The 26,275-nt window shown below is 46.2% G+C and overlaps 2 protein-coding genes and 1 non-coding gene across 3 annotated transcripts; all 3 read right to left on the minus strand.

Moving 5' to 3' along the window:
* Positions 1–12,783: 12,783 nt before the first annotated feature.
* On the minus strand, positions 12,784–14,501 carry LOC101360615 (tigger transposable element-derived protein 1-like). Its single transcript, XM_004386934.2, has one exon. The coding sequence runs from the start codon at positions 14,476–14,478 to the stop codon at positions 12,784–12,786; it is 1,695 nt and encodes a 564-aa protein (XP_004386991.1). The 5' UTR covers positions 14,479–14,501.
* Positions 14,502–16,877: 2,376 nt separating this feature from the next.
* On the minus strand, positions 16,878–16,981 carry LOC111822434 (U6 spliceosomal RNA). The gene has a single exon (XR_002825699.1). It is a non-coding gene; the product is annotated as a U6 spliceosomal RNA (small nuclear RNA).
* A 1,144-nt stretch (positions 16,982–18,125) lies between these two features.
* Positions 18,126–25,487, minus strand: LOC101360876 (zinc finger and SCAN domain-containing protein 22-like). Its single transcript, XM_023741197.1, has 2 exons — positions 25,088–25,487; positions 18,126–18,277 (listed from the first exon to the last, which is right to left on the minus strand). The coding sequence occupies exons 1-2, from the start codon at positions 25,485–25,487 to the stop codon at positions 18,126–18,128; spliced, it is 552 nt and encodes a 183-aa protein (XP_023596965.1).
* Positions 25,488–26,275: the final 788 nt, after the last annotated feature.

Here is a 26,275-nt window from a genome sequence, read left to right on the forward strand (position 1 = left end):
GCCACATGCCTGAAAAAGCCTCTGCCCTGGAGTAAAAAGACTTCAGTTATAGTGAGAATTAAAAAAGAGAAATAAACACTATTTCATTCTCAACCTGTGCAAATTTCTCTTGGCTCAATAGAAGATGTGTATCCCTTTCTGCCAAGTCCTGAAACTCTTGCTAATTTAATAGGAAAAGATATTTCATCTAAGTAGAGTTGCCATTTACAATTTAATGAAAAGGAGGAAATATTATTAATCTTGCCTAATAAGCAAAACTCAAGAATAGACAACATTCAAAAAGAAGACGCTAACTGACACATAAAGCCCTTACTGTGCCTCTTCAAAATTCTGTTCCACCAGATCCTCTCCCTCCTGAAGTTATTTCTCAGGTCCCTGAAACTTTGTGGTCCATGACTTCTACAGATGTTGGCAGGATTATGTTCTCTAAACCTACTAAAATTCAAGTGGACACATCTAAGCCTTTGCCTACAATTCCACAATACTTACTTAAACAAGAAGCAAAAGAAGGAATAACTCCTATTATTCAAGATTTTCTTTCTAAAGGGTTAATGGTCCCCTACACTGGTCCTTACAACACCCCTATCCTTCCAGTTAAGAAACTTCATGGTAGAGGTCGGTGTTTGGTTCAGAACTTATGTGCAATAAGCTACATTGTTATTCCTAAGTATCTCGTTGTCTCTAATGCACACCTGTTACCTTCCAATGTTCCCCCTGAAGCAGTATGCTTTAGTATTATAGACCTTTGTAGCACATTTTTCAACGTTTCTGTCAAAACCAAAAGTCGATATTTGTTTGCTTTTACTTAAGAAAATCAACCATTTACTTGGAATGTCATGCCCCAAGGTTTTACAGAAGCTCCCAGTTATTTTTCTCAAATTTTGCATGCAAATTTGCAACTTTTGCAATTTCCAAATGAATTTACGTTGTTACAATATGTTGGTGATTTGCCCATCTGTTCCTCCTCTCAGCAGACTTGCCTGGAGGACAGTATTGCATTGGTAAAACATTTAGCCCTTGATGGGCACAAAGTTTCAAAAGAAAAATTACAGTTGCTCAGCCTTCTGTCAAATATTTAGGTCATTTAATTTTTGCAGAAGGCATTTCTATTAACCCTAAGAGAATGAGGCTATTGCTGCTTTTCCCCTGCCTAAAACAAAGAAACAATTAAGGGGATTTCTGGATCTTTGTGGTTACTGTCTGGCTTAGTCATCTAGTGCTGCTATAACAGAAATACCGCAGGTGGATGGCTTTAACAAAGAGAAATTTATTTCTTCACAGTAAAGTAGGCTAAAAGTCCAAATTCAGGGCGTCAGCTCCAGGGGAAAGATTTCTCTCTGTCGGCCTCCTCATCAATGTTCCTGTGGACTAGGAGCTTCTCCATGCAGGGACCCCGGGTCCATAGGACACGCTCTGCTCCTGGCGCTGCTTTCTTGGTGGTATGAGGTCCCCCCTCTGCTTGCTTCCCTTTCCTTTTAGTTCCTGTAAGATGAAAGGTGGTACAGGCCACACTCCAGGGAAACCCCCTTTACATTGGATCAGGGATGTGATCTTATTAAGGGTGTTATAATCCTACCCTAATCCTCTTTAACACAAAATTACAATCACAAGATGGAGGACAACCACACAATGCTGGGAATATGGCCTAACCAAGTTGACACATATTTTGGGGGGACACAATTCAATCCATGACATTGTCAAACCTGGATTCCTAATTATTCTCATATAGCACAGCCTTTACATAAATATTTGAAAACCTCTGAGCCTGATCCATTCTATCCTACCCCGAAGATCAAGGGGTGATAACTAAATTAAAAGAAGCTTTGATTAAAACACCCACTTTAGGATTTCCTAACTATCATTTGGACTTCACATTTTTTGTTCATGCAGTTTCTAGTAATGCATTAATTGTTCTTACACAAAAACACTAGGGACAAAATAAGCCTGTAAGTTACTATAGCCTGCAGCTGAACCCAGTAGCCAAGGTCTACCCGCCATGCCTTAGGGCAGTGGCCACTACAGCAAAATTAGTAGAAAATACAGTATAGTTTTGGCAAAGCTTTTAAATGTATATGTACCCCATGCTGTATCTGCATTACTTAATTCTGCTTTAACGCAACATTTATCTGCCAGTAGACTCACTTCTTATGAAGTGCGTCTTCTGGCAGCCACCATTATTAGGTTACATACAGTAGCTACTTTAAACCCAGCTACCCTTCGCCCTACAGCTGATAAGGATGATTGTCCTTCACATGATTGTTTAGACTTAACTGAGCAGCTCCTGACTCCTCAGAGTAATTCAAAGGAAACTTCTTCGACAAACCCTGATATGATTTGTAGATAGCTCTTATCAGGCTGGCTACAGTGTTACAACTTCTACCAAAGTCCTTGAAAGCCAGCCACTCCCCAAAGCTACTTCAGCTCAGCAAGTTGAACTTATTGCTCTTACCAGAGAATGTAAACTGGCTTTTAAAAAGTCCATAACTGATTTTACAGATCTAAATATACATTTGGAATTGTTCATGATTTGGAATATGGAAACAAAAATGTTTTTTAACCTCCTCTGGTAACACTGTTAAAAACAGAGCTTTAGTAACAGACGTATTGGATGTCTTGCTGCTCCCTTCTGTAATTGCTGTAGTTAAAATACAAGCATTTCAGCCAAAGGGAGTGCCCCAGACTAAAGAAATTAGAGGAAATAATCTTACTGATGCAGCTGTAAAAAAAAAAAAAAAAAGCTACTTCCCATATTATCATTGCCCCTGTAATAGCAAAAGAGTGTATATAGAGGGGCTTTTTGAAGAGCCTATAAAGAATTATTCTCATAAAATAACTAACACATTTGCACCCACCAAAGAAAATCTTTTAAAACATCAGCAATTGGCTCAATCTAATGAAATTAAAGCACAGAAAAAAAAAAATCAAGCTGCTATCAAGACCCTGACACTAAGCTACAGTTAGGACCTAATGCCAATATTGTTCTTCCTAAACATTTACATGTCCCTATGATGGGAATTCTTCATGCAAATACTCATCTAAGGAGAAATCAAATGATAGACATTTTAAGTAAATAATCGTGGAGAAAATTTTCTGAAGCAGCTGAGCACATGTAGTCACACTTTGCTCTATTTTCCTCCATTATAATCCTGGGAAACATCTTAAGACTTCCCCTGGACAATACCCTTTGCCTTCTGGGCCTATGCTTGAATGATAATTGGATTTTATCCAGCTTCCACCTTTGAGTGGTTACAAATATGTCTTAATAATAATTTGTAAATTTTCACACTGGATAGTAGCTTTTATCTGTCAACAGGCCGCTGCTTCTTTTGTGGCAAAGAAGCTCCTTGAAAACATAATAGGGAGCACCCAAAATTCTTTGCACTGATCGGGGAACTCATTTTACTAACAAATTATTCAAGAAATATGCCACGTTTTCCCCATAAACCAGAGATTACATTGTCCTTACCACCCACAGTCATCTGGGCTTGTAAAAATAACTAATAGTATAATAAAAACTCAACTTACTAAACTTTCTAAATCCTTAAGTTTGTCCTGGACTAAAGTTCTCCCTTTAGTCCTTCTAAATTTAAGAAGCACTCCTTTCAGATCTCATAAACTTACTCCTTATGAAATAATTAACCAGAAGGCCCATAATCTTTCCCTACGTTGCGTATACTGATCCTAACTTAGTGCAACCTGACTTATTAAGATATTGTCAATCCCTAATGCAATACTCTAAGAAATATCTTTCACAAGTTAATGAGGCATTTAAGAAGCAGAAATCTGACTCTCCTCCATCAATTAATATCATCCCAGGAGATAATGTTTATTAGAAAAAACACCAACAGATTCCTTGGAACCCTGCTGAAAAAGTCTTGTCTTTTTGACTAACACTTACACAGCTACACTAGAAGAAAGTAACACTTGGATTAATTCATCACAGTTGAAAAAGGTTAGAATGCCCATTTGGACTTACCAGCCAGCTGGAGATTTGAAACTCAGATTAATGCAGTGCCTCAGCCACCAGAAGCAAGTCACTTCAAAGCCAAGCAGCTGACTCCAAAGTCACAGAGCAAAATCACATGTGAGCTGCTGAAATCTATGAACTCTGGTTCTTAACTGTAAGTATTTTAATAGTTTTAACTATTTTTGCTCACCTGTGGAATTATTTCTTAGTAACTCTAGTAATCATTGAGTATCTTTAAACCCAGAATTTTAACCTTTTTATTCCTTATACCAATAACTGAAATAGCTTGTTTATAATCTTTCTGAAATAGTTTTATTTTACCTACTTGCATCCATCTTTTAGTAAATTACTAGGAAAAAAGAATGTGTTTTATACTCATTAATTTCCTTTTGCTTTACTATATTGTTTTAATCAACATTTTTTATTACAAGGTTTATAATAGGTTTTCTCTTTCTGTTTGTTATAATGACCACTGATTCCTGGAAAGAAAAAGCTTTTCTCAGATTAGCTCAATCAGTTGCCAACAATTTAACAGATTGTTGGGTATGTCACTCTGCCCCGCAATCCACACAGGACCACACTGATCCTGTCACTGTGCCAGTTTTAGATTGTAAGTTCACACATAATTTTACTATTGATTTGAAAAACCATTTAAACAAGCCATCCATGTCAAACTATGGCTACTCCCATAATTGTCCACTTATCTATCAGCTCCATTTCAACTTTTCCTATGCATAGATAGAATGTTCTACTCTGTCCACACCATGCAAAATTTTTGTTAATAATGCTCAATATTATCACTTAATAATAGATAACTGTATCAGATTTGATCCAAATCTCCCTATTTGCGCTCACCTCCGGGATCCCCTAAATTTTGAATTGTCCATTTGTGATGACTCAATAACTACAACCTGGCTTAAGAGAGCCAATCAGTCCATTCCATTTCCCAATATCTAAACTAGAAAAGGCATGTTATGTACCTCATCTAGATACGTCTTTTTATGTAGAGGATCAACTTATGCAACTAAAAAGTCCAGTGGTTCATCCTATACTTGGGCTTTGCCATGTTTAGATGGTTGAGGTATGACAGGCCAATGTACTTTAGGAATATTAAAAGTTCCCATAAGTATCCATTCATACAATGAAATTTTTTTTTATAAAACAATAACTTAAAATTAATATCCATACAGAAAACAGGCATCCTTTCAGGAAATCCCATAGCCAATTACTCAGGGGAGAGATGGTCTTTCTTATGCACTACTATACCATAGTTTGGAATTGGGCAACTAGAAATGTTCATTTGCAATCTATCTGCCACCGTGGCTCAAATTGCTGATAGTGTTGCTGATGGAATACTCACACATAGAACCTTTAGAATCCTTGGCAAAGTTTGTATCAGACAACTAAATTGCCTTGGACTTTCTTTTAGCTAAGCAAAGAAGAGTTTGTGCTGTTACCAATACCTCTTGCTGTTTGTAGATAAATATCTCTGGAGAAGTAGAATAAGACATCTCTAAAATACACCAAAAAGCCTCTTGGTTGCATACCGTTCCTCCCATGACATTTCCTTCCTTCCTTGATATTTTTACCTGGTTACCCCTAAAACATTGGATCTGGGATATGCTCCTTTCTGCTAACTTGCCTCCTTCCTCTAATCATTGGGATTATTATTATAGGACTTTTTAAATGTACTATACACTGTGTTTGTAAGTACCACAGCCAACCTTCAAGACATATGGCTATGTGACAAATTATTTAGAAAAAAACTAATTTTTCTAAGGAAAATGAGATAAACTTCTAAAGTCAAACGCTTTTTAAAATGCCAGTTATTCCTCTAATGCAGCCCTGTTCACAACACCCACCTCAATCAGAATTTATCTACCCTGAAGATAAGAACCAGAACTATGACAAGGTGAAGTTAGATCATACTCAGCTGGCTGCTAAAAAGTCAAATGGTGTCCAGCTGCTAAAAGGCAGCATACAAAGTCTTGAAAACTTCCAGAAAAATGGCCCAGCTGCAACAAAAGCTCCCATGTATAGAGTTCAGAGGAAAACATGGTGACATCCAATTCCCTGAAGAGAGCAGCCACCTGAAAACAGCAGCTTAAAGATTCACACAAAGTAGCCATTCCAAAGACTCCAAGTCCTTGAAGAAGACGAGTAATTTCTTTGTGGGTGACCTGTCACTGCCTACCGGTGGTTTGATCCAAAAGGGGGAGATATAGATGTAAATGTTAGAATCTGAGATGCTAGCATATCTAAATTGAGTGACTTCAGACCTAAATTTAAAACTCTATTCTAAGTTAAACTAAGATTTTCATTTCTACTCTTCTAAAGAAACCATTCAGCTTTTTGTCAAAGTTTTACTACTTGAAAAACTTTGAAGGCAGGAACCAGAATTTCTAACCTAGATAAAGATTTGCTCAGTGTCTGTTAGGAATGTTTACTCAGCTGGCCCCACAGAAGGCACCTTGTTCAACAGGAGGGTAGGAAATAGGACTGATAACGTTAAGTGAAGTTAGAACCTGTAAATATCTCCATAGCCAAGATAGGTATATATCAAGCCTTAGTCCCATGTCCTAACTCCCACATTAATTTTCACTCACTGGGATTTTTCCGCTGTATTTCTGCTAGTTCTTTGTAAATTTTAAAACTAGATAGAGATTAAGTTTGTTCAAATAAAGAGACAGGTCGTAGCTATAAAAGTCTTCACTGTCTGTAACACAAAGAATGCAAAGATTTGGGTCTTAACTTGTGCAAATAAACCTGCTATCTGAACTACTTTCAGGGAATTCACCCAGTGAATGCCTAGGCCTAACTCATTCCCTCTTAGCCAGATGGACAATGTTTACATTTCAAAAGACTTCAGATTTAGAGCTGATTTAACCTTCACTTTCCTAATGGTTGACTTTATATCTGAAGGACCCCAATTAGGTTTGACTCAGCCTACAATCATCACTAAACCCCCACATCAAGAATGTTTATACGTCTCACTTTAGAAATATTGCCTTAGTCAAATTGTATCAGGAATAGAAGATTTGTGTTAGGCTAGAAACTGATGTTAAGAAAGTTTGTAGTTTGATAACTCCTTGTAAATTTCTCCTTCCTTCCCCTGTATCTTGATGTGAAACTGTTTGCATTTGTTTACTCTGCATGTTTAAATACCCCGCTGTTTTACCTGCAAGGCAGAACATGCGCTACAGTCTGTTAGAATGCCATGTTTCTCCATTCCACAGAATGAAATGATTTCTTCAGTAAAACTTTTAATTTCTATCAGAGCATCAGTCTAGTGTTTACTCTAAGACAGTACATAGTGAATCAGCATTTGAGTGAATTATTGACACAGTCTCTCTCACATAGCACACTTGTTCCAGTTCTAGAGGCATAAATCTCCACCATTTTTCTATTTGACCCTCAATTATGGTGTGCTTACAATGTGCCAAGCGAGCACACTACATGCCCCAGACTTCCATCCTAACAACAAATTTTTGAGGTAGGCGTTTTTATCCCCATTATCACCAAGGGAACCTGAGGTTGAGAAACATAAAATGACTTGTCCAGTCTAGTAAGTGGAGAAGCTGGGCTTAACCTCAGTCTTCTTGCCTCACAGCCTGGGCTCTTCACCATTACCCCACACTGTCTCATTTCCCATCAATCAGGACTCGGAGCAGTGCCCTGTCTTGGGTTCTCCTGGACCTTCTCTGAGAGAGCAATGGTTTTCTCCATGTACTGTAACATACTGAAAAGGAGATCAAGGACTAGACTAGGCCAGGCCAGGTGTGGATGAGAGGGCATTACGAGCAGAGGAACCGGTTTGAACAGAGGTTCGTGTGGATGAGACTAGATGAGGTCATCATACAATTTTTAGAGCATCTGACATATACTCTACTGATACCTGCCATCTGCAGTCAGTGGGTTGGGCACAAAGGGGAACTCAGAGATGTTGTGAGGACATTCAAGTGTCCCCATGGAGAGGTCCATGTCCAGGAACTGAGACCACCTACCAGCAACCAGCACTAACTTGCCAAGCATGTGAGTAAACCAACTCAGAAGTGGATCTTCCAGGCACAGTTAAGCCTCAGATGACTGTAGCCCCAGCTGACATCTTAACTTCAACCTTATAAACGACCCTGAGCCAGAACCAGCCAGCCAAGCTAGTGACAAATTCCTAACCCAGGGAAACTGTGTAAGATGATGTTTGTTGTTTTAGGTTGCTAAGTTTTGGGGTAATTTTTTACACAGCAATAGATAACTAATACACTATAGCCCAAAGTATAAATTCTAAGATTCTTAGTTTGGTAGTCATGACCTTTTGTGACCCAGTCCCTGTGTTTTTGTATAGTCTTGTTTCTCAACACATTAATTGTCTGTTTCAGAAAAACCAGATGTCTTTGAATGCCCAACAGACAGGAAGCTGCATCTAGTATTCTGGGCCTCCATTCATGCCAATTCCTTTGCTCATGTCTTCTCCTGTACCCATTCTCAGCCCAAACTGCCTCGCTCTCACCCTCTTCCAGGAAGCCTTCCGTGGTGGGTGTCTCTCAGTGCCCCTAGGATACCTACACTCTCTCGTAGAGTGGTGTTCCATGAGCTCCTCCAGACAGGAATGCTTGCTGATTCATGACTGAGTTCCAGGAGGCCAGCACAGGCAGCTGAAGCAGGGCCGGGCAGTGTGCCCACTCACTTACCTCCAGGTCCAACCAAAGATGGACATCTTCACTCTGGGGACCTTATGTGGGTTCCCTCTCTCCTCAGTCCCCCACCTCCTGGGGCCCATACCACCTACCTATAAGTTCAGAAGTTCCACAGAGAGGTCTCTTTGCAGGCTGGGTGCCCAGCAGGAAAGAAGTCACAGGGGTTCAAGAAAGAACTCATAGACAGGTGCAAGCCCAGCGATCCCTAAAGCCCAAGATCTCATCTTTCCCATAAGTCATCTTCCCTGTTCATTGGGCCTCTGGCCATGTAAGTCTCTTCCTAGAAGAGCCATGTGCCACCTTCAGCTGGATGCCACATCCTAAGGACAGGCTCCTCAGAGTACACATGAAGTAGGGAGTTGGGCTCTTCCTCCTTGTCCCAACACCATCTTCATCACTTGCCCATTCCCATCTACCATATCTTCCCTCCCAGACACTAATCACTCACCTCTCCTCTTTCTTCTAACTCATGGATGTGTCCTTTACCCATCCTGATAAAGCAAATCCTAGACAGAACTTTACAAAACATCACACACTCAAATAAAACTGGTTCTTTATTGATCATGTTTACATGTAAGTCAGCCAACTCCTGAACATGGAGACAGCCTGTGAAGAGGTCAGTACAGCGAGGCAGGGAGAGCCACGTGGAGGCTCCAGTTTCCAGTTCTCCACACCACTTCACATTGGGAGTTTCTAATTCCTGGGGGAGGAGACTGGACAGAACTCCATCAGTATCTCATTTATTACAGCAGAACAAGTCCAAATGACATTTGGAGGAACAGAAGGCCTAGGAGGACCTGCAGGGACAGTTACTGGTCCCACACTTGGCTTTGCAAGTGTACTGTCTGCATCCCTGCCTGCCAGCAGGAGACAGGACACCTGCAAGTTCACTCAGGGACCGTTTCTCAGGTAAGACCTCTTCAATAGAAACTGAAGCCTCTGAGCACACCGTGAACTGATTCCTGGTAAAAACTGGCGAATTGTTCCCAGTCTGTAGCGTAACCAATAAAACTGCCCATCTTTGATGGAAAGGATCGCACACAAGATTTTTCGACCTCAGCCTTTCCCCTGTCTAAATTCGAGATGGGAATTCTGACAGTGTCACCAATGCCAGCACCTGGGAATGCTTTGAGTCCAATTTCATCTTTTTACATGGAGGCAGTGAAGCTTCTCTGACTGGCAACCTGAGGGAAGAAGCAAGGCTCTCCTCTATGGCCAAATCATCATCTTTGCAGCCTGAGTTTCTCTGTCCACAGGACAGGTACACATTTGTGGTGCAGGAGTCACACGTATGGGCTTCCTGACAGCCTGTGCAGCACACACTACATAGCTCCATTCTGGTTCCTGGCACCTCCTGCAACAAGTTGGCAGTGCCATTGCTCTCATTCTCAGACTCATTCATCCTCACACTCTGCAGCAGCTCCTTCAGGTCCTCTTCCATCTCCAGTTGGCTGACTACCTCGTTGGGCAGTGAGGGCATTGACAGGCCCACTTTGATGCTGTGGCCAAACACTGCCTCATATGGTGAGCACTGGATGCCCTCATGATACGCTGTTCTTCATCACTTGGACTAAGTGTGGCCTCTGGGTCCATGCACTGGTCCCTTCAGCCTGCATCCATGTCACCAGGATGTTCTGAATGTCCTGATGGGCCTGCTCCACACTGCCTGGGCTCTGGCTCAGACAGCGCTTGCCAGTCATGATCGTTAAGCAGGTCCACATGCCTTTCAGGGCACTGACTACAGCATTTGCAAAGTCTCTCCCATTCCCAGATTGGAGACTGAAACGGGCCACAAATATACAAAAGATGTCCAGCTAACATTTGACAACATCCCTGGCACTTCTGCTGGTCAGAGGCCTCAACTGGACAAATTTGGTTGTGTGGTCCTGGCAGATCATGATGAACTTGAACTGTCCACTGGCTGGAGACTGCATGTCAAAAATGTCCACCTGACATTGGCTCCTGATCTCTGCAAATACCATGGGATTCACCACAACACCTTTCTTCACGGGGTTTAACTTCTACTGACAGGGCTTGCAGAGCTTCAGATACAAGACTATGGCTTCCTGCATCACACTCTTGTACCTTTTCTTCAGCTGTGCCAGCATCCTGTGCTTCCCTCCATGCCCGATACTGATGTGGGCTTCATGCAGCACATCATACATCTTCTCATTTTTGATGTAGTAACAAAAGCTGGTGTTGCCTTCTGACAAGGAGACAAACAACATTTCCTCATTCCCAATGCAAACACTGTCAAAACACTTCAGTCAACGGAGCAAGAGGGAAGACTTCCTCTTTTCTAGGTTGGCGTTTTTTTACTTGCTCAACTATCTCACTGTACTGCTGCTTGTAAAATACATGGAATTGTCTGCTTTTTAGACACCAAAAGGTTAAAACAGTGATAAAACTGCCACTTGGTATCATACCTGAAGTCTTCCCCTGACGTGGTTGGGAGCCAGGATGATGACGGGAAACCGTCATGGCGGGAAGCTGTAACACATATGCGGGGAAGGTTTCAGTTTACTGAACAGACCTAGCCAGGCCTTCCTGCCAGGACAGCCAGGTGCACACTGACCAGCTGCCTTTGACTCATAGGTGGAGATGTACCACTGACACACCACGATTAAGAGTCAACATGACTCTTCCCCTTCATCTGATTAACATGCCCAAAGGTGGTATTTGAAGTTGATCTCTCATCTGACCCTGATTCTACACTGAATGGTGCAGACAACTAACACAAGGCACTGACTAGCAACCCTGAGATCCAGAGATATACACATGATGGGCCTTCCTAGAAGAACCCTGAACTGTAGGTCCCCAAGATGGCCCAAGCGTTGAGGCAGAGGAGGCAGAAGGGCTACCTGCTCAGGCATAAGAGGCCAGGCCAGCAAGGAGTGCTTTCTCACGTGTGATCTGAGGTTAGGTCTGGGCGGACCTCAGCCAGGTGTGCTCAGGTGTGTATGGAGAGCAGATGAGAGGCATGCTCCCAAGCAAAACCTTCAGGCCAAGGTTATCCCCCAGGCAATCCCCTGCCCTAATCCCCAAGTAGCTGGTTTGGAAACCTCCCTGCTCCTGAAAAAGAAAAGCAGGCTCAGGTAAACGCTGGAGACAGGGGCCACTCACCTGAAAACCTGCATGGCATGCAATGAGGCCGGTATATGCCCCATAACCTGTGTCCTTACCCAAATGGGCCACTTCCCTATGGCTTTCCCATGTACTATCCCCGAAGGCCTCCTCCTGAAGGGCATCTGTAGGCCCCCCAGTACTCCCTCATGGGATCCTTGTCTCCAAATGCTTGGGATGAGCCAGTGACCACGGGAAGAAAATATTCAAAGGGGTGTGGTGGAGTCAAAAGGAGACCTTGGGGAGAGGGAATGCAGGGCAGAGAGAGCAGGGAGAAGAGAAGAGACAAGAGGAGAGCGGAAGAATTAGCACTCAGGGTCTGGCCAGGGATGCTTGCAATTGAGCCATGAGGATGTCCCATGCTGAGAGGCTTGGTGGGCAGAGGCTGGAGTGTGGCGCTGCAAAGGCTCAGGCACCACAGGCCAAAGTCCTTCCTCCCTCTTCCCAGCCAGCCAGGATACAGCACCATTTTGGGCACAGGGAAGGAGGTGAGATGTGTCCAGGGCACTGGAGGAATGGGGCTGGGAGGTGTGCCCAGGCAGTACTATCTCCCTCATCCTCTCCGAGGCTCTTTAGGGGCTCTGATGGGTTCAGCCTTCACTGTCTGCAGGCCTGAGGCCCAGGAGACCGGTGAGGGGACCAGAAAACACATAGGACCCCTCCACTGACAGGATTTGCATCCAGTGTACACGGTAGGTGTACAATATAGGTGCCAGGAGTAACAAAAGGGGATGTGCATCGTGGTTCCACTACAAAACTTCTCCAAGGGGCCCCAGCATATAATAAAATCACACATGAGAGTTCAGGCTTTCTAGAACCATGTATTTGAGAGGGAAGTTCATTTGAGATAATAATTTAGTGCTGATAAAAACATTTAGAAAATTAAATACCACAAAATGGGAACATTCAGAATCAGTGTAACTTCCATGTGATAAAGGCAAGAGGATCCTCGCCAGGTCCTGTGACCTCAGAACTCCCAGCCCCCCCTCCCCCACACCGCTACTTGGAGCCTCTCTTCTTCTCCTTGAAGAGTTCCCGATAGCAGCTGATCATGTTGTTGACACCCCGACACACTTTGAGGCTGCGCTCCAGGTTGGGGTCATTGTCGCTGACAATCTGCAGGCCGGCGTCAAAGTGAGCTAGGGCCTTGGCCAGGTGCCGAGCTGTGAGCTGGCGGGGGGCGGGCGGACTGTCCTCGCCCTCCTCCCCGGCCGCACGCTCCTGCTCCAGTCCCATCAGCTCCTCGTTGGACAGGTCCGCGCTGCGGCACTGCAGTAGTTCCACAATGTCGGCCTCCGCCACCTCCAGGAAGCCCGCGCTCTTCGCCAGTGCCACGATGTCCCGCCGTATGTGCAGGAGGGTATCAGCATGCGGGGTGCCTTTGTTACCCTGGACGCACTCAGGCCATAGTTTCCTCCACCCTCCGTTCAGCATCGCCGGCGGGAGTTCCTCCCAGGACTCGGAGATGTTGTATACGGCATCCAGGATGGTGTAGTCCCGCCAGAAGTCCCGGATGGCAGATCGCTTGTCCGGTCCACTTGCCCTCGCTGCCAGCAGGTGGAAGACCCTCCGCAAGTAGCAGGCCTTGAAGGTGGCGATTACATCCTGGTTCATGGGCTGAATGAGGGCTGTGGTGTTCTTCGGCAAGTACTCCACGCGCACATGGTCTGAGAGGTCGTCCAGGTTCCCGGGGTGGCCGGGGGCACTGTCCAGGATGAGCAGTGCTTTGTACGGGAGGCCGTTCTGGGCACAGTACCTCTCCACAGCAGGGCAGAAGAAGTGCACGAACCACTCCTGGAAGAGGCTCATGGTCACCCAGGCCTTCTTGTGTGATCGCCACACCACGGGCAGGTTGGGCTTGGAAAAGCCCTTGAGGGCACGCGGGTTCTCCGAGGGATACACCAGCAAGGGCTTCAGCTTGAAGTCACCGGCCGCGTTGCTGCCGAGAAGCAGGGTCAGGAGATCCCGGGCAGCCTTGAACCCGAGGGCTGACTTCTCCTCTAAGGAAATGAACGTCCTGTCTGGCAGCCGCTTCCAGAAAAGCCCGGTTTCGTCCACATTGAACACCTGCCGGGGCGTGTAGCCGCCGTCCTGAATCACTCTCCGCAGCAGGATAGGGTACTTGCTGGCAGCCTCCGCGTCGGCAGCTGTGGCCTCACCGCTCGCCCCGATGCCATGCAGGCTGTGGCGCGCCTTGAAGCGGGCAAACCACCCGCGACTGGCCCCAAACGTTTCAGACTCCGCGCCCTCGCCCTGCTCCCGCTTGAGGTCCTCGAACAGGCTACGAGCCTTCTCTTGGATGAGCACGACGTTAATAGGCACGTTACGCTGGTTCTGGTCCTCGATCCACACGCTAAGCAAACGTTCCATGTTCTCCATCACCAGGCTGCGGCTTCGCGTCAGCTTGGTGGCCGCCTGTGGCGTGGCTGCCTGGGAGCTCGCCCGGATCTTGTCCTTGTTGTCTCGGATCGTAGCCACGGTGGAGGTGGACAGCCCCAGCGCCTTGGCGATCCGACTGAGCTTCTCTCCAGCTTCAAAGCGCCGCAGCACCTCCAGCTTCACCTGCAGGTTGATGGCCTTGCGGTCCCGCTTGCTGCCCCGGCACTCGCCAGCACTCGGCGGCCTCTTGAGCTGAGTCCTCAAGCCCCAGACAGGGGACAAGGAGGCACTGTCTACGTCAGTCTCTCCTGGCATCTTCGGAGAATATCTGTGTCCCTGCCCTGTGCCCAGGGCTTTCAGTGCTGCTGCAGCCTGGGCCCTGACCCGCTGTAAAATGGGGAGATAATATTTATTGGTAGGAAATGCTGACAAGCTTGGGCAAAACCTGTTAAGAATTATGCAGGAACTCTTCAGACAGGGATTGGACTGGACTGTGGGGCATAAAGTGATACTCGTGAAGAACGTCCCTCTTAGACAAGTAGATATAAGACACCAAAGGGACAGCTTCTGTCCAGAAGTTAGAGGGGAAGGCAGAGAGAGTAAGGAGCTGGTTGAATGTTCACTGGGAATCAGGGGCGGAGGGGACGAGTGTGCTGTCGCAGAATGGGGTGAGCGGTTGGGGTGTCATAACAATGTATGTTTAAGAAAAAAAATTCTGTATGGGAGACTAACTTGAAATGTAAACTTCATTTAATTACAGCAATAAAAAAAAAGAATTATGTAGGAGTCTCTCTCTTTAGGGAACAGATCCCGGTCCAATATTTGGGGACAGTTCGCTTGCCACTGGGAGAATTCTGGCCCATCGAACTAAGTTAACTTCACTCTTAGAAATGAACAAGCTCTCTACACCCACCACGACTCTAAACAATGCCCCCCCCCCAACATCCAGTGATTCACCACAGGCTCCCACTACCCCAAATCACCGACTTGGAGGCCTCCTAAATGCCTTGAGGTGACACGATACACAATAAGCTGATTCAGACCAAATGCAGAAACTGAAAATCAAAAAAAAGAGAAAGAAAAGTCTCTCCACATTCCAGCTCCTCAGCACAGGAGCTAACTGCAACTGTGCATAAAACTGAGTCCAAGGGCTCAGGGCAGCCAGGAGGAGGGACAAGAAGCTGTCCAGTTACAGGAAACACTTTTTCTAGCCTGGAGCTTGGAGAGATCTTCAGCAACATAATTAAGGATGTCAGGACTACCAGGATTGCTTTTTGCTGGTGGTTTATTTTTAAAGGTAATACATGCGCATGGTAAAATACACCACCCCAATTGGCTATAGGAGACCCAGGTAAGGGTCTCTCTCCCACAGTGGGGCCCAGAGGCAGCCACCAAGACCAGTCTCCTATGCATCCTCCCGCAGCGGGGGAAGTCCAGGCTCCTTGCTTCTTCCATGAACAGCATCTCTCAGGTTCAGTTTTGTGTCTTTTATTTGCAATCAGAGTTTTATGGTAACACAGCCCTGGCTGTTGTCAAAAGGTTGCCAGCCTTTCAACATCCTGTGGGGCAGCTAGGCAGGGCCACTATGGGAGTTCCCAGGCCTTGTGGCTTCTCAGGAAGCCCAGGAATGGGGTCAACGGTGAGGCACTGGCTTTGACAGCAGGGGCGTGGTCCAGCCTCCCCACTTACCTGCAGGAGACCGTGGACATGCTCCTTGGCCATTACGCCCTCCCTCCATGTGTACCTGATCAATGTCTGTGAGCACGGGCCTCCCTGCCCCTGTGGAAGCGCCTGGGTTACCTGCCAGGACCAGAAACACTGGGAGTGCCTCCTAGGGACAAGCTTCAGTGCCCACCTCACTGCTCTGAAGGGTGAGGAATGGACAGCAGCCCACACACCCCAGCCAGGCTGGACAACAGATCATGAGGCAGCTGCACTGACTCCTAAGAAGCTGCTAAAAAGAACCGGTGGAGCTGCATGTGCCTCTGGAAGCAGCCCCAACATAAGGGAAAACAGCAGGCTGTGGAGCATTAGTGGGGTTTCTTTGGGAACATCTATGTGCATATGTACACACACGTATGTGTGTGCTCCACATGTATGTACGTAAGAGAAGGGAGGAAGGACACACAGCAAACCATCAACAGTATCCGCCTCTGAAGAGGGAGACCACACAAGGCACGTTAACTTTGCTTGCTTTTGTAAAGTGTTTTGACTTGAACTGTGTCCCCAAAAAACATGTGCTGCAAATCCTAACCCCTATACCTCTGGTTATAATCCCATTTGGGAATGAGTTTAATTGTTATGTTAATGAGACAGTATTATTGTAGGGTGTGTTTTAAATCAGTCTGTTTTAAGCTATAAAAGAGATTAAACAAGTAAGCAAGGAAGCAGAGAAGGGGGAAGATAGATGCCATAACACATGAGGATCACCAAGAAGCCAAGGAATAAAAGCTGAAAAGACAAGGACCTTCCCCAAGAGCCGACAGAGAAAGCCTTCCCCTCGAGCCAGCACCCTGAATTCGGACTTTTAGCCTCCTGAGAAAATAAACTTCTGTTTGTTAAAGCCACTAACTTGTTATAGCAGCACTAAATAACTAAGACATAAGGTTGAATTATTTTATAATGCGCATATATTACATTTTTTAAATTTTTATTTATTTTGTTGTTGTTGAGAATATACACAGCAAAACATACCCCAATTCAACAGTTTCTACAAAAACATGGAATGCTTCATGAATTTGCCTGTTATCCTTGCACAGGGGCCATGCTAATCTCTCTATCGTTCCATATTTAGTATATGTGCCACCAAAGCGAGCACTGTATTACATTTTTTAATTAAAAAAATAAAACTGGAAGGTGAACATTACGTAATGATCAGAGTATTCCTATTTCTGTGCAACAGACATTATGGCTAAATTAATAAAAGAAAACCCACTTTTGGAAAGTCAGGCAGAGCCCAGGGTGGAGAGACAGGGAGGAGGTACATGGGCAGCAAGGAGGCTACCTGGAGGACCTGGCTGCTCACCCAGCAGGCACCAGGGGCCAGTCCAGGCTAGGGGCTGCACGGAGACCAAGAGAAGTAAAGCGGAGACCAAAGCCTGCCCTCGAGGCACAGCCGAGAAGCCCTAGAAAAAGGAGAGGAGCCCCAGCCTCTAGCTGTAGGCTAGTTTGGTCATTCCTGCCCATGGACGTGCTCCCTGGGCGCACTCAATGCCCTTTTAAAATGTGAACTGGGTGGCAACAGTAAAACCCTGGATTTCCAGCTTTTCTAGCTGTACCATCTGTCAGCAGTCAGAGCTAAGCCCTGGTGGCCCCACCTGTGCCCTCTGCCTATTGTGGCCCTGGTCTGGCCCCCAAGCATGTGGGTTTGGGTCCTGAGGTCCCAAGACCCAGGGAGGTGCCCACTCCTCTCTCTAGACAGCATGAGCTGGGGAGGCCCCACCTGGAGCCCGTGTCCTCAGATACAGCCCCCTCAGAACCGGGACCCAGGGAAGGCTACAGGGGAGGCTCCCGTGCCAAACCTGCAGGTGAGGAGTGTCGAACACGCTGCTGCACAGTTTAGTGTAAGGAGGGGCTGCACACTCCCTTGCAAGACAGCACTGACCCTCCACCCCCAAAGGCTGCCGTGCACCTGTGTGCCCTGAGCACACCAACTCCTGCCCCACACGCAGCCCTGTACTCTGCTTGTGGAGCCCACGCAGCAGGCACACAGCCCATCCCCAAGGCCTGCCCAGACGCCAGGCTGGGGCTCAGACTCCTTCAAGATGTGCTGCATTCAGAAGGGTGCTCCAGGTTGGTACCTTGTTCCCTGCCTGCCGGAGCTTGACACCTCAGGACACCTCCATCTGCCCACCTGTCATGACTTTCTGGACATACTGCTGGGCAAAGAATGTGGGGTCTCGGCCATCCTTCACAAACGGTCTCTGCCCCAGGAGACCTTCTGCTCTGTGGGCACGGGGGGGTCAGACAGAGCTGTGGGTGGGGGGAGGGCAGCAGTATGTGCCATCTTCGGCTTCAGAGGACTCACAGCTCACCTGAGCACCGTCTGAGAAGGGCTTGGCCACCTCTGCTGGGTCTCCGGACTGCCCATCCTCATGAGGGTCCTGGGCCAGCACTAGGGGGAAAGGAGAGCATTAGCATTCTCAGTCCTGCTCTAAGCACATGGGGGTCGGTGTCCACGACAATCAATCAATCATACAGGCGGTAAACTGTATGCCATGCCCCTGAGTGCTCACTGCACCAGCCTGGGCTGGATGTTGCCTGAGGACTCCAACCAGACAGGACATGGCCCTGCCATCCAGATCACACAGGATACCCCACCCCTGAGCAAACACACATGCACACCAAGAGGACACCCAAGGTCCCTGAAACCCAAGCCAGGAAGTCACTGGACAGCAAGGAGATGGACGCAAGATTAGAAGCTACCTTCTACTGTGGCGGGATGTGCAGAAAAGGGTTAACTCAGCAGGTCTGCGTTGTCCGCACCCTGCACATACCAAAGAAAAGCTCCACCCTTTCCTGGATCCTAGGAGATAACCTATGTTGTTGTGTTCTATCTAGTCAATTCGGATTCATAGTGACCTTACAAGGACTGAGTAGAACTGCTCCATAGAGTTTCCTAGGCCATGATCTTTACAGGAGTAGACTGCCAGGTCTTTTCTCCTGCAGAGCAGCTGGTGGGTACTACGAACCACCGACCTTTCGGTTAGCAGCCATCTCTTAACCACTGCAACATCAGGACTCCTAGATAACCTCTGTTGTTGTTAGGTGCCGTGGAGTCGTTTCAGACTCATAACGACCCCATGTAACAGAACTAAATGCTGCCCAGTCCTGAGCCACCTTCACAATCATTGCTATGTTTGAGCCTATTATTGCAGCCACTATGTCAATCCATCTCATTGAGGGTCTTCCTCTTTTTCGCTGACCTTTTACTTTACCAAGCACGATGTCCTACTCCAGGGATTGGTCCCTCCTGATAGTATGTCCGAAGTATCTGAGATGGTCTCGCCATCCTCACTTCTAAGGAGCATTCTGGCTGTACTTCTTCCAAGACAGATTTGTTCGTTCTTCTGGAAGTCCATGGTATATTCAATATTCTTCGCCAAGACCATAATTCAAAGGCATCAATTCTTCTTCAGTCTTCCTTATTCATTGTCCAGCTTTCACATGCATATGAGGCAACTGAAAATATCGTGGCTTGGGTCAGGTGCACCTTAGTCCTCAAAGTGACAGCTTTGCTTTTTAACACTTGAAAAAGGTCTTTTGCAGCAGGTTTGCCCAAGGCAGTATGTCATTTGATTTCTTGATTGCTGTTTCCATGGGCACTGATTATGGATCAAAGTAAAATGAAATCCTTGACAACTTCAATCTTTTCTGTTTATCATGATGCTGCCTATTGATCCAGTTGTGAGGATTTTTCTTTTACGTTGAGGTGTAATCCATACTGAAGGCTGTACAGTCTTTGATCTTCATCAGTAAGTACTTTAAGTCCTCTTCAATTTCAGCACACAAGGTTGTGTCATCTGCATATCGCAGGTTTTTCATGAGCCTGCCTCCAATCCTGATGTCAAGTTCTTCTTCATACAGTTCAACTTCTCCGATTTGCTCAGCATACAGATTAAGTACAGTGAGAGGATACAACCCTGATGCACACCTTTTCTGATTTTAAACCACACAGTATCACCTTGTTCTGTTCAAACGACTGCCTCTTGTTCTATGTACGGGTTCCGCATGACAATTAAGTGTTCCAGAATTTCCATTCTTCACAATGTTATCCTTAATTTGTCATGATCGATACAGTCAAATGCCTCTGCATAGTCAATAAAACACAGGTAAACATCTTTCTGGTATTTTCTGCTTTCAGCTAAGATCCATCCAACATCAGCAATGATATCCCTTGTTCCACAACCTCTTCTTAATCTGGGTTGGATTTCTGGCAGTTCCCTGTAGATGCACTGCTGCAACCATTTTTGGATTATCTTCAGCAAAATTTTACTTATGTGTGAGAGTAATGATATTGTTCAATAATTTCTGCACTCTGTTGGATCACCTTTCTTTGGAATGGGCACAATATGGATCTCTTCCAGTCACCTGGCCAAATAGCTGTCTTCCAAACTTCTCAGCATTGCATCTATTTGTTGGAACATCTCAATTCCATCAATCCCTGGAGGCTTGTTTTTCACCAATGTCTTCAGTGCAGCTTGGACTTCCTCCTTCAATACCATCAGTTCTTGATCATATGCTACCTCCTGAAATGGCTGAACACCAACCAATTATTTTTAGTACAGTGACTCCGTGTTTTCTTTACTTCCTTTGATGCTTCCTGTGTCATTCAATTTTTTGCCCATAGAATCCTTCAAGATTGCAACTTGAAGCTTGAAATTTTTTCTTCAATTCTTTCATCTTGAGAAATGTGAAGGGTGTTCTTTCCTTTTGGTTTCCTAACTCCAGGTCTTTGCACATTTATTATAATACTTTGTTTTCTTGAGCCGCCCTTTGAAATCTTCTGTTCTGCTATTTTACTTCATCATTTCTTCTGTTTGCTTTAGCTACTCGACATTCAAGAGCAAGTTTCAGAGTCTCTTCCGACATCCATATTGGTCTTTTCTTTCTTTCCTGTCTTTTTAATGGCGTTTTGCTTTCTTCATGTATGATGTCCTTGATGTCATGCCACATCTGTCTGGTCTTCAGTCATTAGTGTTCAATCTGTCATGTCAAATCAATTCTTGAGATGGTCTCTAAATTCAGGTGGGATATACTCAAGGTCATACTTTGGCTCTCATACACTTGCTGTAATCTTCTTCAGCTTCAACTTGAACTTGCATATGAGTAACTGATGGTCAGTTCTGCAGTCGGCCCCTGGCCTTGTTGTGACTGATGCTACTGAACTTCTCCATCGTCTGTTTCCACAGATGTAGTCGATTTGATTCCTCGGTAGTCTATCTGGCGAGTTCCACATGCATAGTCCCATTCATGTTCTTGAAGAAGGTATTTCCAATGACTAGGTCGTTGGTCTTGCAAAATTCTATCATGCAATCTCCGGTGTCATTTCTATTCATTACCAAGGCCATATTTTCCAACTACTGAGCCTTCTTCTTTGTTTCCAACTTTCACATTCCAATCACCAGTAATCATCAATGCATCTTGATTGCGTGTTTGATCAATTTCAGACTGCAGAAGTTGGTAAAAATCTTCAATTTTCTCATCTTTGGCATTAGTGATTGGTATGTAAATTTGAATAATAGTCATATTAACTGGTCTTCCTTGCAGATGTATTGATATTATCCTATCACCGACAGTGTTGTACTTCAGGATAGATCTTAAAATGTTCTTTTTGACAATGAATGTGACATCGCTCCTCTTCAATTTGTCATTCCCGGCATAGCAAACCATATGATTGTCTGATTCAAAATGACCAATACCAGTCCATTTCAGCTCACTAATGCCTAGGATACCAATCTTCAAGCATTCCATTTCATTTTTGACAACTTCCAATTTTCCTAGATTCATACTTCATACGTTCCACGTTCCGCTTACTAATGGATGTTTGCACCTGTTTCTTCTGAGTCGTGCTACATCAGTAAATGAAGGTCCCAAAAGCTTTACTCCATCCACGTCACTGAGGTTGACTCTACTTTGAGGAGGCACCTCTTCCCCAGTCGTATTTTGAGTGTCTTCCAACCTGAGGGGCTCACCTTTCGGTAGTATACCAGACAATGTTTCACTGCCGTTTCATAAGGTTTTCACTGGCCCATTTTTTCAGAGGTATCTCACAAGGTCCTTCTTGCTAGTCTGTCTTAGTCTGGAAGCACCGCTGAAACCTGTCCACCATGGGTGACCCTACTGGCATTTGAAATACCAGTGGCATAGCTTTCAGCATCACAGCAACATGCAAGCCATTACAGTACGATAAACTGACAGTCAAGTAGTGGAGATAACCTCCAAGCCCTTGGAATACCCTGTATAATGAGAGCGTCTTTGTTTACCCCAGGGCTTCAGGCCACACCAGAGTCCCTGGGTGGTGCAAACAGCCATGCACTTGAATGGCTGGAGGTTCAAGTCTACCCAGAGGAACCTCGGAAGGAAGACCAGGCAATCTACTTCTGAAAAATCAGTCATTGAAAACACACTGTGGAGCACAGCTCTACTCTGACACGCATGGGGTCGTCATGAGTCAGAATCGACTCCACAGCAATTGGTTTTGGTTGGTGTACACCAGATAGTTTATCTAACAATGTGATTTATAGTAGGGGCCTTGGACTTCTCCTTTGGAGAGGCAGGAGACTGAGTAACTAAGGTTAGCCCACAACCAACCTATGGCAATGTGATCAACTACCAAAAAAAATCCCGTACACTAAGACTCAGACTTCCCTGGGTGGCAATACTTCACACGTGTTGTCACAAGATTGCTGTCAGAATTAAGTGTTATCCGTTAAGATTCCAGCAGGAGAGGACATTTGGACGCTCCTGCCTGGTCTCTCCTGGAACTTGCCCTGTGTGTCTGCATCCTTTCATGGTAATAAACTTACCAGGAGTATAACGGCTTTCAGTGAGGTCTGTGAGTCTCTGTAGTGAATCACAGCCCAAGGACAGTGACAGCCGGGGAAGAGCTCGGGACACCAGGGTCCTGGAGTCCCCAACACCATCACAATAGCCATCACTGAGATCACCTAGAGAAAGCCTGGCCAAAGGGCAGGGCAGAGAAAACAGGTCTCTCTCTCCAATCTCACATTGGGGCATCAGAGGGGCCAGCAATGAGTGGGGCCTCGGTCAGTCAGGGCACGGGATGAAGACAGGAGTCTCCACGTAAATGTGAACTGTTGTGAATTTGCAATACTGAGATATAATAAATGTGAACTTGAAACCGTGTGGTTTCAATGCTGAGTGGATGTAGTGGCGCACACTCACAGAGATCCATGTGAGTGCTAGGACTGAGCTCGTTAACTGACCTGCAGGCTGCTGTTCTAACATCCACAGTGTTTTGATGGAAAATCCCTTTTTATAATGTGTGTTGTTGGAGCGTTCGTTCAGAAGGAAGCTGGGAAACAGCCGGAATCCCCAGCCTATGGGAACCAGAACTGGAGCCAGTCCTCTCAAGAGGGGGCAAGCATTGGTCGTCACTCAAAACACGGGCAGAAGCCTTAAGAGACAGAGCCCAACATTCCAGCAAAAATACCCCATGAGGATTACAGATGTATGCATCCAGAGACATCTCGTTTGCACCTCACATATATGCCTAGGCAAAAAACAGTTTTGATTTATCAAGATTTTCAAATTTCCTTGGTAGGGTTTGAATCCAGTTTGCAACTCTTCCAACATATGCAGAAAAATCTTCCTCATGTCCCTCTCAGAAGCCCTTATCACCAGCCAGCTGCAGCCCCTCCTGAGGAGTCTGGGTCCTAGCCCTGTGGTTCCTCCTCCAAGCTTCTAATTGTCCTAATTCCAACCTCTTCCCTTTGTTCCCCCAGCTCTAGGAGTGAACACTGCTCACTGCAGTTCTTACTGCCATGACATCTAGTGTTTGTTTTTTTGTTGTTTTTTTTTACCTTTTCTGTCCTTCAACATCTAGGTAAAATCCTTTACGTTAAATTCCCTGTTAAAACAAGTGTTGTGCAGCCAATTCTTCAAAAGTTTAAAGCAAGAGTTACAGCATGACCCATCAATTCCACTCCTAAGTGTACACCCAAGAAAAATGAAAACATACTTCCACACAATAGCTTGTACACAAATGTTTATAGGAGCATTATTTCTAATAGCCAGAAAGTAGAAACCACTCAAATGTCTAGCAACAGATAAATGAACAATTAAAATGTGGTACATCCGTACGATATTTAGCCATAAAAATGAAAGAAGTACTGATACACGCTACAATGTGGACGAACCTTGAAAACATTATGCTCAGCAAAAGAAGTCAGATACAAAAGGCCACATACTGCATGATTCCATTTATACGAAATGTCTGGAATAGACAAGTCCACGGGGACAGAAAGCAGATTAGTGGTTGCCAGGGGTTGTGAAGAGGGAGAAATGAAGAGAGACTGCTTAATGGGTACAGGATTTCTTTTTGAGGTGATGAAAGCGTTCTGGAATTACATAGTTGTGATGACTGTACAACTCTGAATATTCTAAAAGCCACTGAACTGTAAACTTTAAACAGATGAACCGTATGGTATGTGCATTACACCTTAATAAAACTGCTACCAAGAAAAGTGCTTCGGTTTCTGTCTCCTGACTAAAACAGAGGGAAAGCATGCAGAAGCACTACATCAACGTGCATGAGTGAACGAGTGCAGACAGAGAATACAGGAATGAATGACAGCTGGAACCTACTTCTCTCTTGACTGTTTCATGGTTGTCACTCTCTGCCCACAGACCCACACATACGCACACACAGAGACACACGCACACACACACACATAGGGAGCCCAAGGTGAAGACAGGAACTACAAAGCTACCCCTGGCCAGGCTGCCCTCTGTGCTTGCCTACTCTACCCCCATCCCCTCCAGGGAGAGAAAAGCACCCCAAACTGGGAGGGGAGCTCTCGCCGCCCATCTCGACTAGATAAGGCTCCATAAGTGAGGGAACTTGCCTGTGTCTTTCCCTGCTGTACCAACAGGGACTGGTGCACATCAGGTACTCACTGACCTCGTGAGGAAGGAGGGAAGGAAGGAAGAGGAGGCCTGGGGAACACTGGGAGGCTGAAAAGTCACATCAACCTCAAGCTCACGCTTCAGGGAGGCTCCTCAGAAGTTGGAAGACTCCAAACCTACTGGTGCCTCTGACTCTTCATCCCCACAACAGGGACATCAAGAGCCTGAGCAGAGCTGGTGGGCACTTAGGACCCAGGATCATGGGCTGTATCCCCTCACACATTACCCCGCCCTTTGGGCCCTCTAACCAGCCTCCTGGACTCCCAGGGCTCACCAGTCTCCTGAAACATCTGGGTGAGGTCCTCCACAAGTGCCGCAGCCTCCTCGCCGCTCTTGGGACACTGGGCCTCCACCCAGACCCTGGCATCTGAAGGCAGCACACCCAGGAACTGTTCCAGCACCAGCAGCTCCAGCATTTGCTCCTTGGAGTGCAGCTCGGGCTGCAGCCACAGGCGGCACAGCTTGCGCAGCTGGATCAGGGCCTCATGAGGGCTGGAGGCCTCTTCATAGCGAAAGCTACGGAATCGATGCCGCGGGTCCCTGCCAAGCCTGGGTGGCAGGGTTGGGGGCTGAGGTTCCTGAAGGGGTCCAGGTTCCCATGGGGCAGCCTCATCCTCCTCCATCTTGATGATCACAAGTCCTTCCTGCTCAAAGGACTCTGGGCCAGTTGCCATGGTGAGGCCACAGGAAGTTGGTCTCTTTTCCTCTCACTTGTGCCACACACACCACCTGCCTGGGACACACGCCCCCATCCAATCAGGGACGTGATGCCTACACCCCTCTGCCCACCCACATCCTGCAAGACCACCTGCTGGGGGCTCCCCAGGCTCCTCCGTGTCCTGGCCAGTTGAGCAGGAGAGCTCCTCCATCCTTAAGCCTTCAAAAGGACATTCAGAACACTTGGCATTGGGAACCCATACACGTGGAGAATGGGCCCACCTTTGCCAGGGAACTTCAGATGGTTGGGCCAGACTGGGGCACGCAGGGCAAGAAGCATGGTCCTGGGGGCTGGGACTCCAGAGATGAGAGCATCAGAGCTGCTCCCAGGATGGGAGATGTGGGCATGCTCAGTGTCTCTGGTGAACTGAGAAAACCCTACCAGCAGCCAGGCAGAGTGCAAGTGGGAGCTAGCAGAATATCAGTACCCAGAGGGAGTCTGAACAAGTGAGACACAGCCTGAGGGCACTGGGAAGATTGACAGGAGAGATGGGCTGAGAGAACAAGATGGAGGCCAGGGGTGGCTGCAGTCCAGCTATGGAGAGCCAGGCACCTTAAAGGCAAGGGATGGCTCCTCCACTGGGAGGCCTTCCCTTCCCCCATGGCCAACTCCCACAGAGTCCATGAGGCTCAGCTCAACCACCTGAGACTACAGGTAGAGTGGATGGGGAGAGCCATCCACCCTACACTGCCAGACAAAAGAGTAAGCCATGACCCTCCTCATCCAACGTATCTCAGAGGTCAG

Source organism: Trichechus manatus, unplaced genomic scaffold, assembly GCF_000243295.1.
Source record: "Trichechus manatus latirostris isolate Lorelei unplaced genomic scaffold, TriManLat1.0 scaffold00176, whole genome shotgun sequence".
Classification (NCBI taxonomy): domain Eukaryota; kingdom Metazoa; phylum Chordata; class Mammalia; order Sirenia; family Trichechidae; genus Trichechus; species Trichechus manatus.

Bases quoted from the DNA above. Each gene is read 5' to 3' on its own strand.
- LOC101360876 (XM_023741197.1), bottom strand. From the start codon at position 25,487: ATGGCAACTGGCCCAGAGTCCTTTGAGCAGGAAGGACTTGTGATCATC. The intron at 18,278-25,087 runs GTGAGCCCTGGG...CTTTCCCCCTAG, and splicing joins CCAGATGTTTCAGGAGACTG to TGCTGGCCCAGGACCCTCAT.
- LOC101360615 (XM_004386934.2), bottom strand. From the start codon at position 14,478: ATGCCAGGAGAGACTGACGTAGACAGTGCCTCCTTGTCCCCTGTCTGG.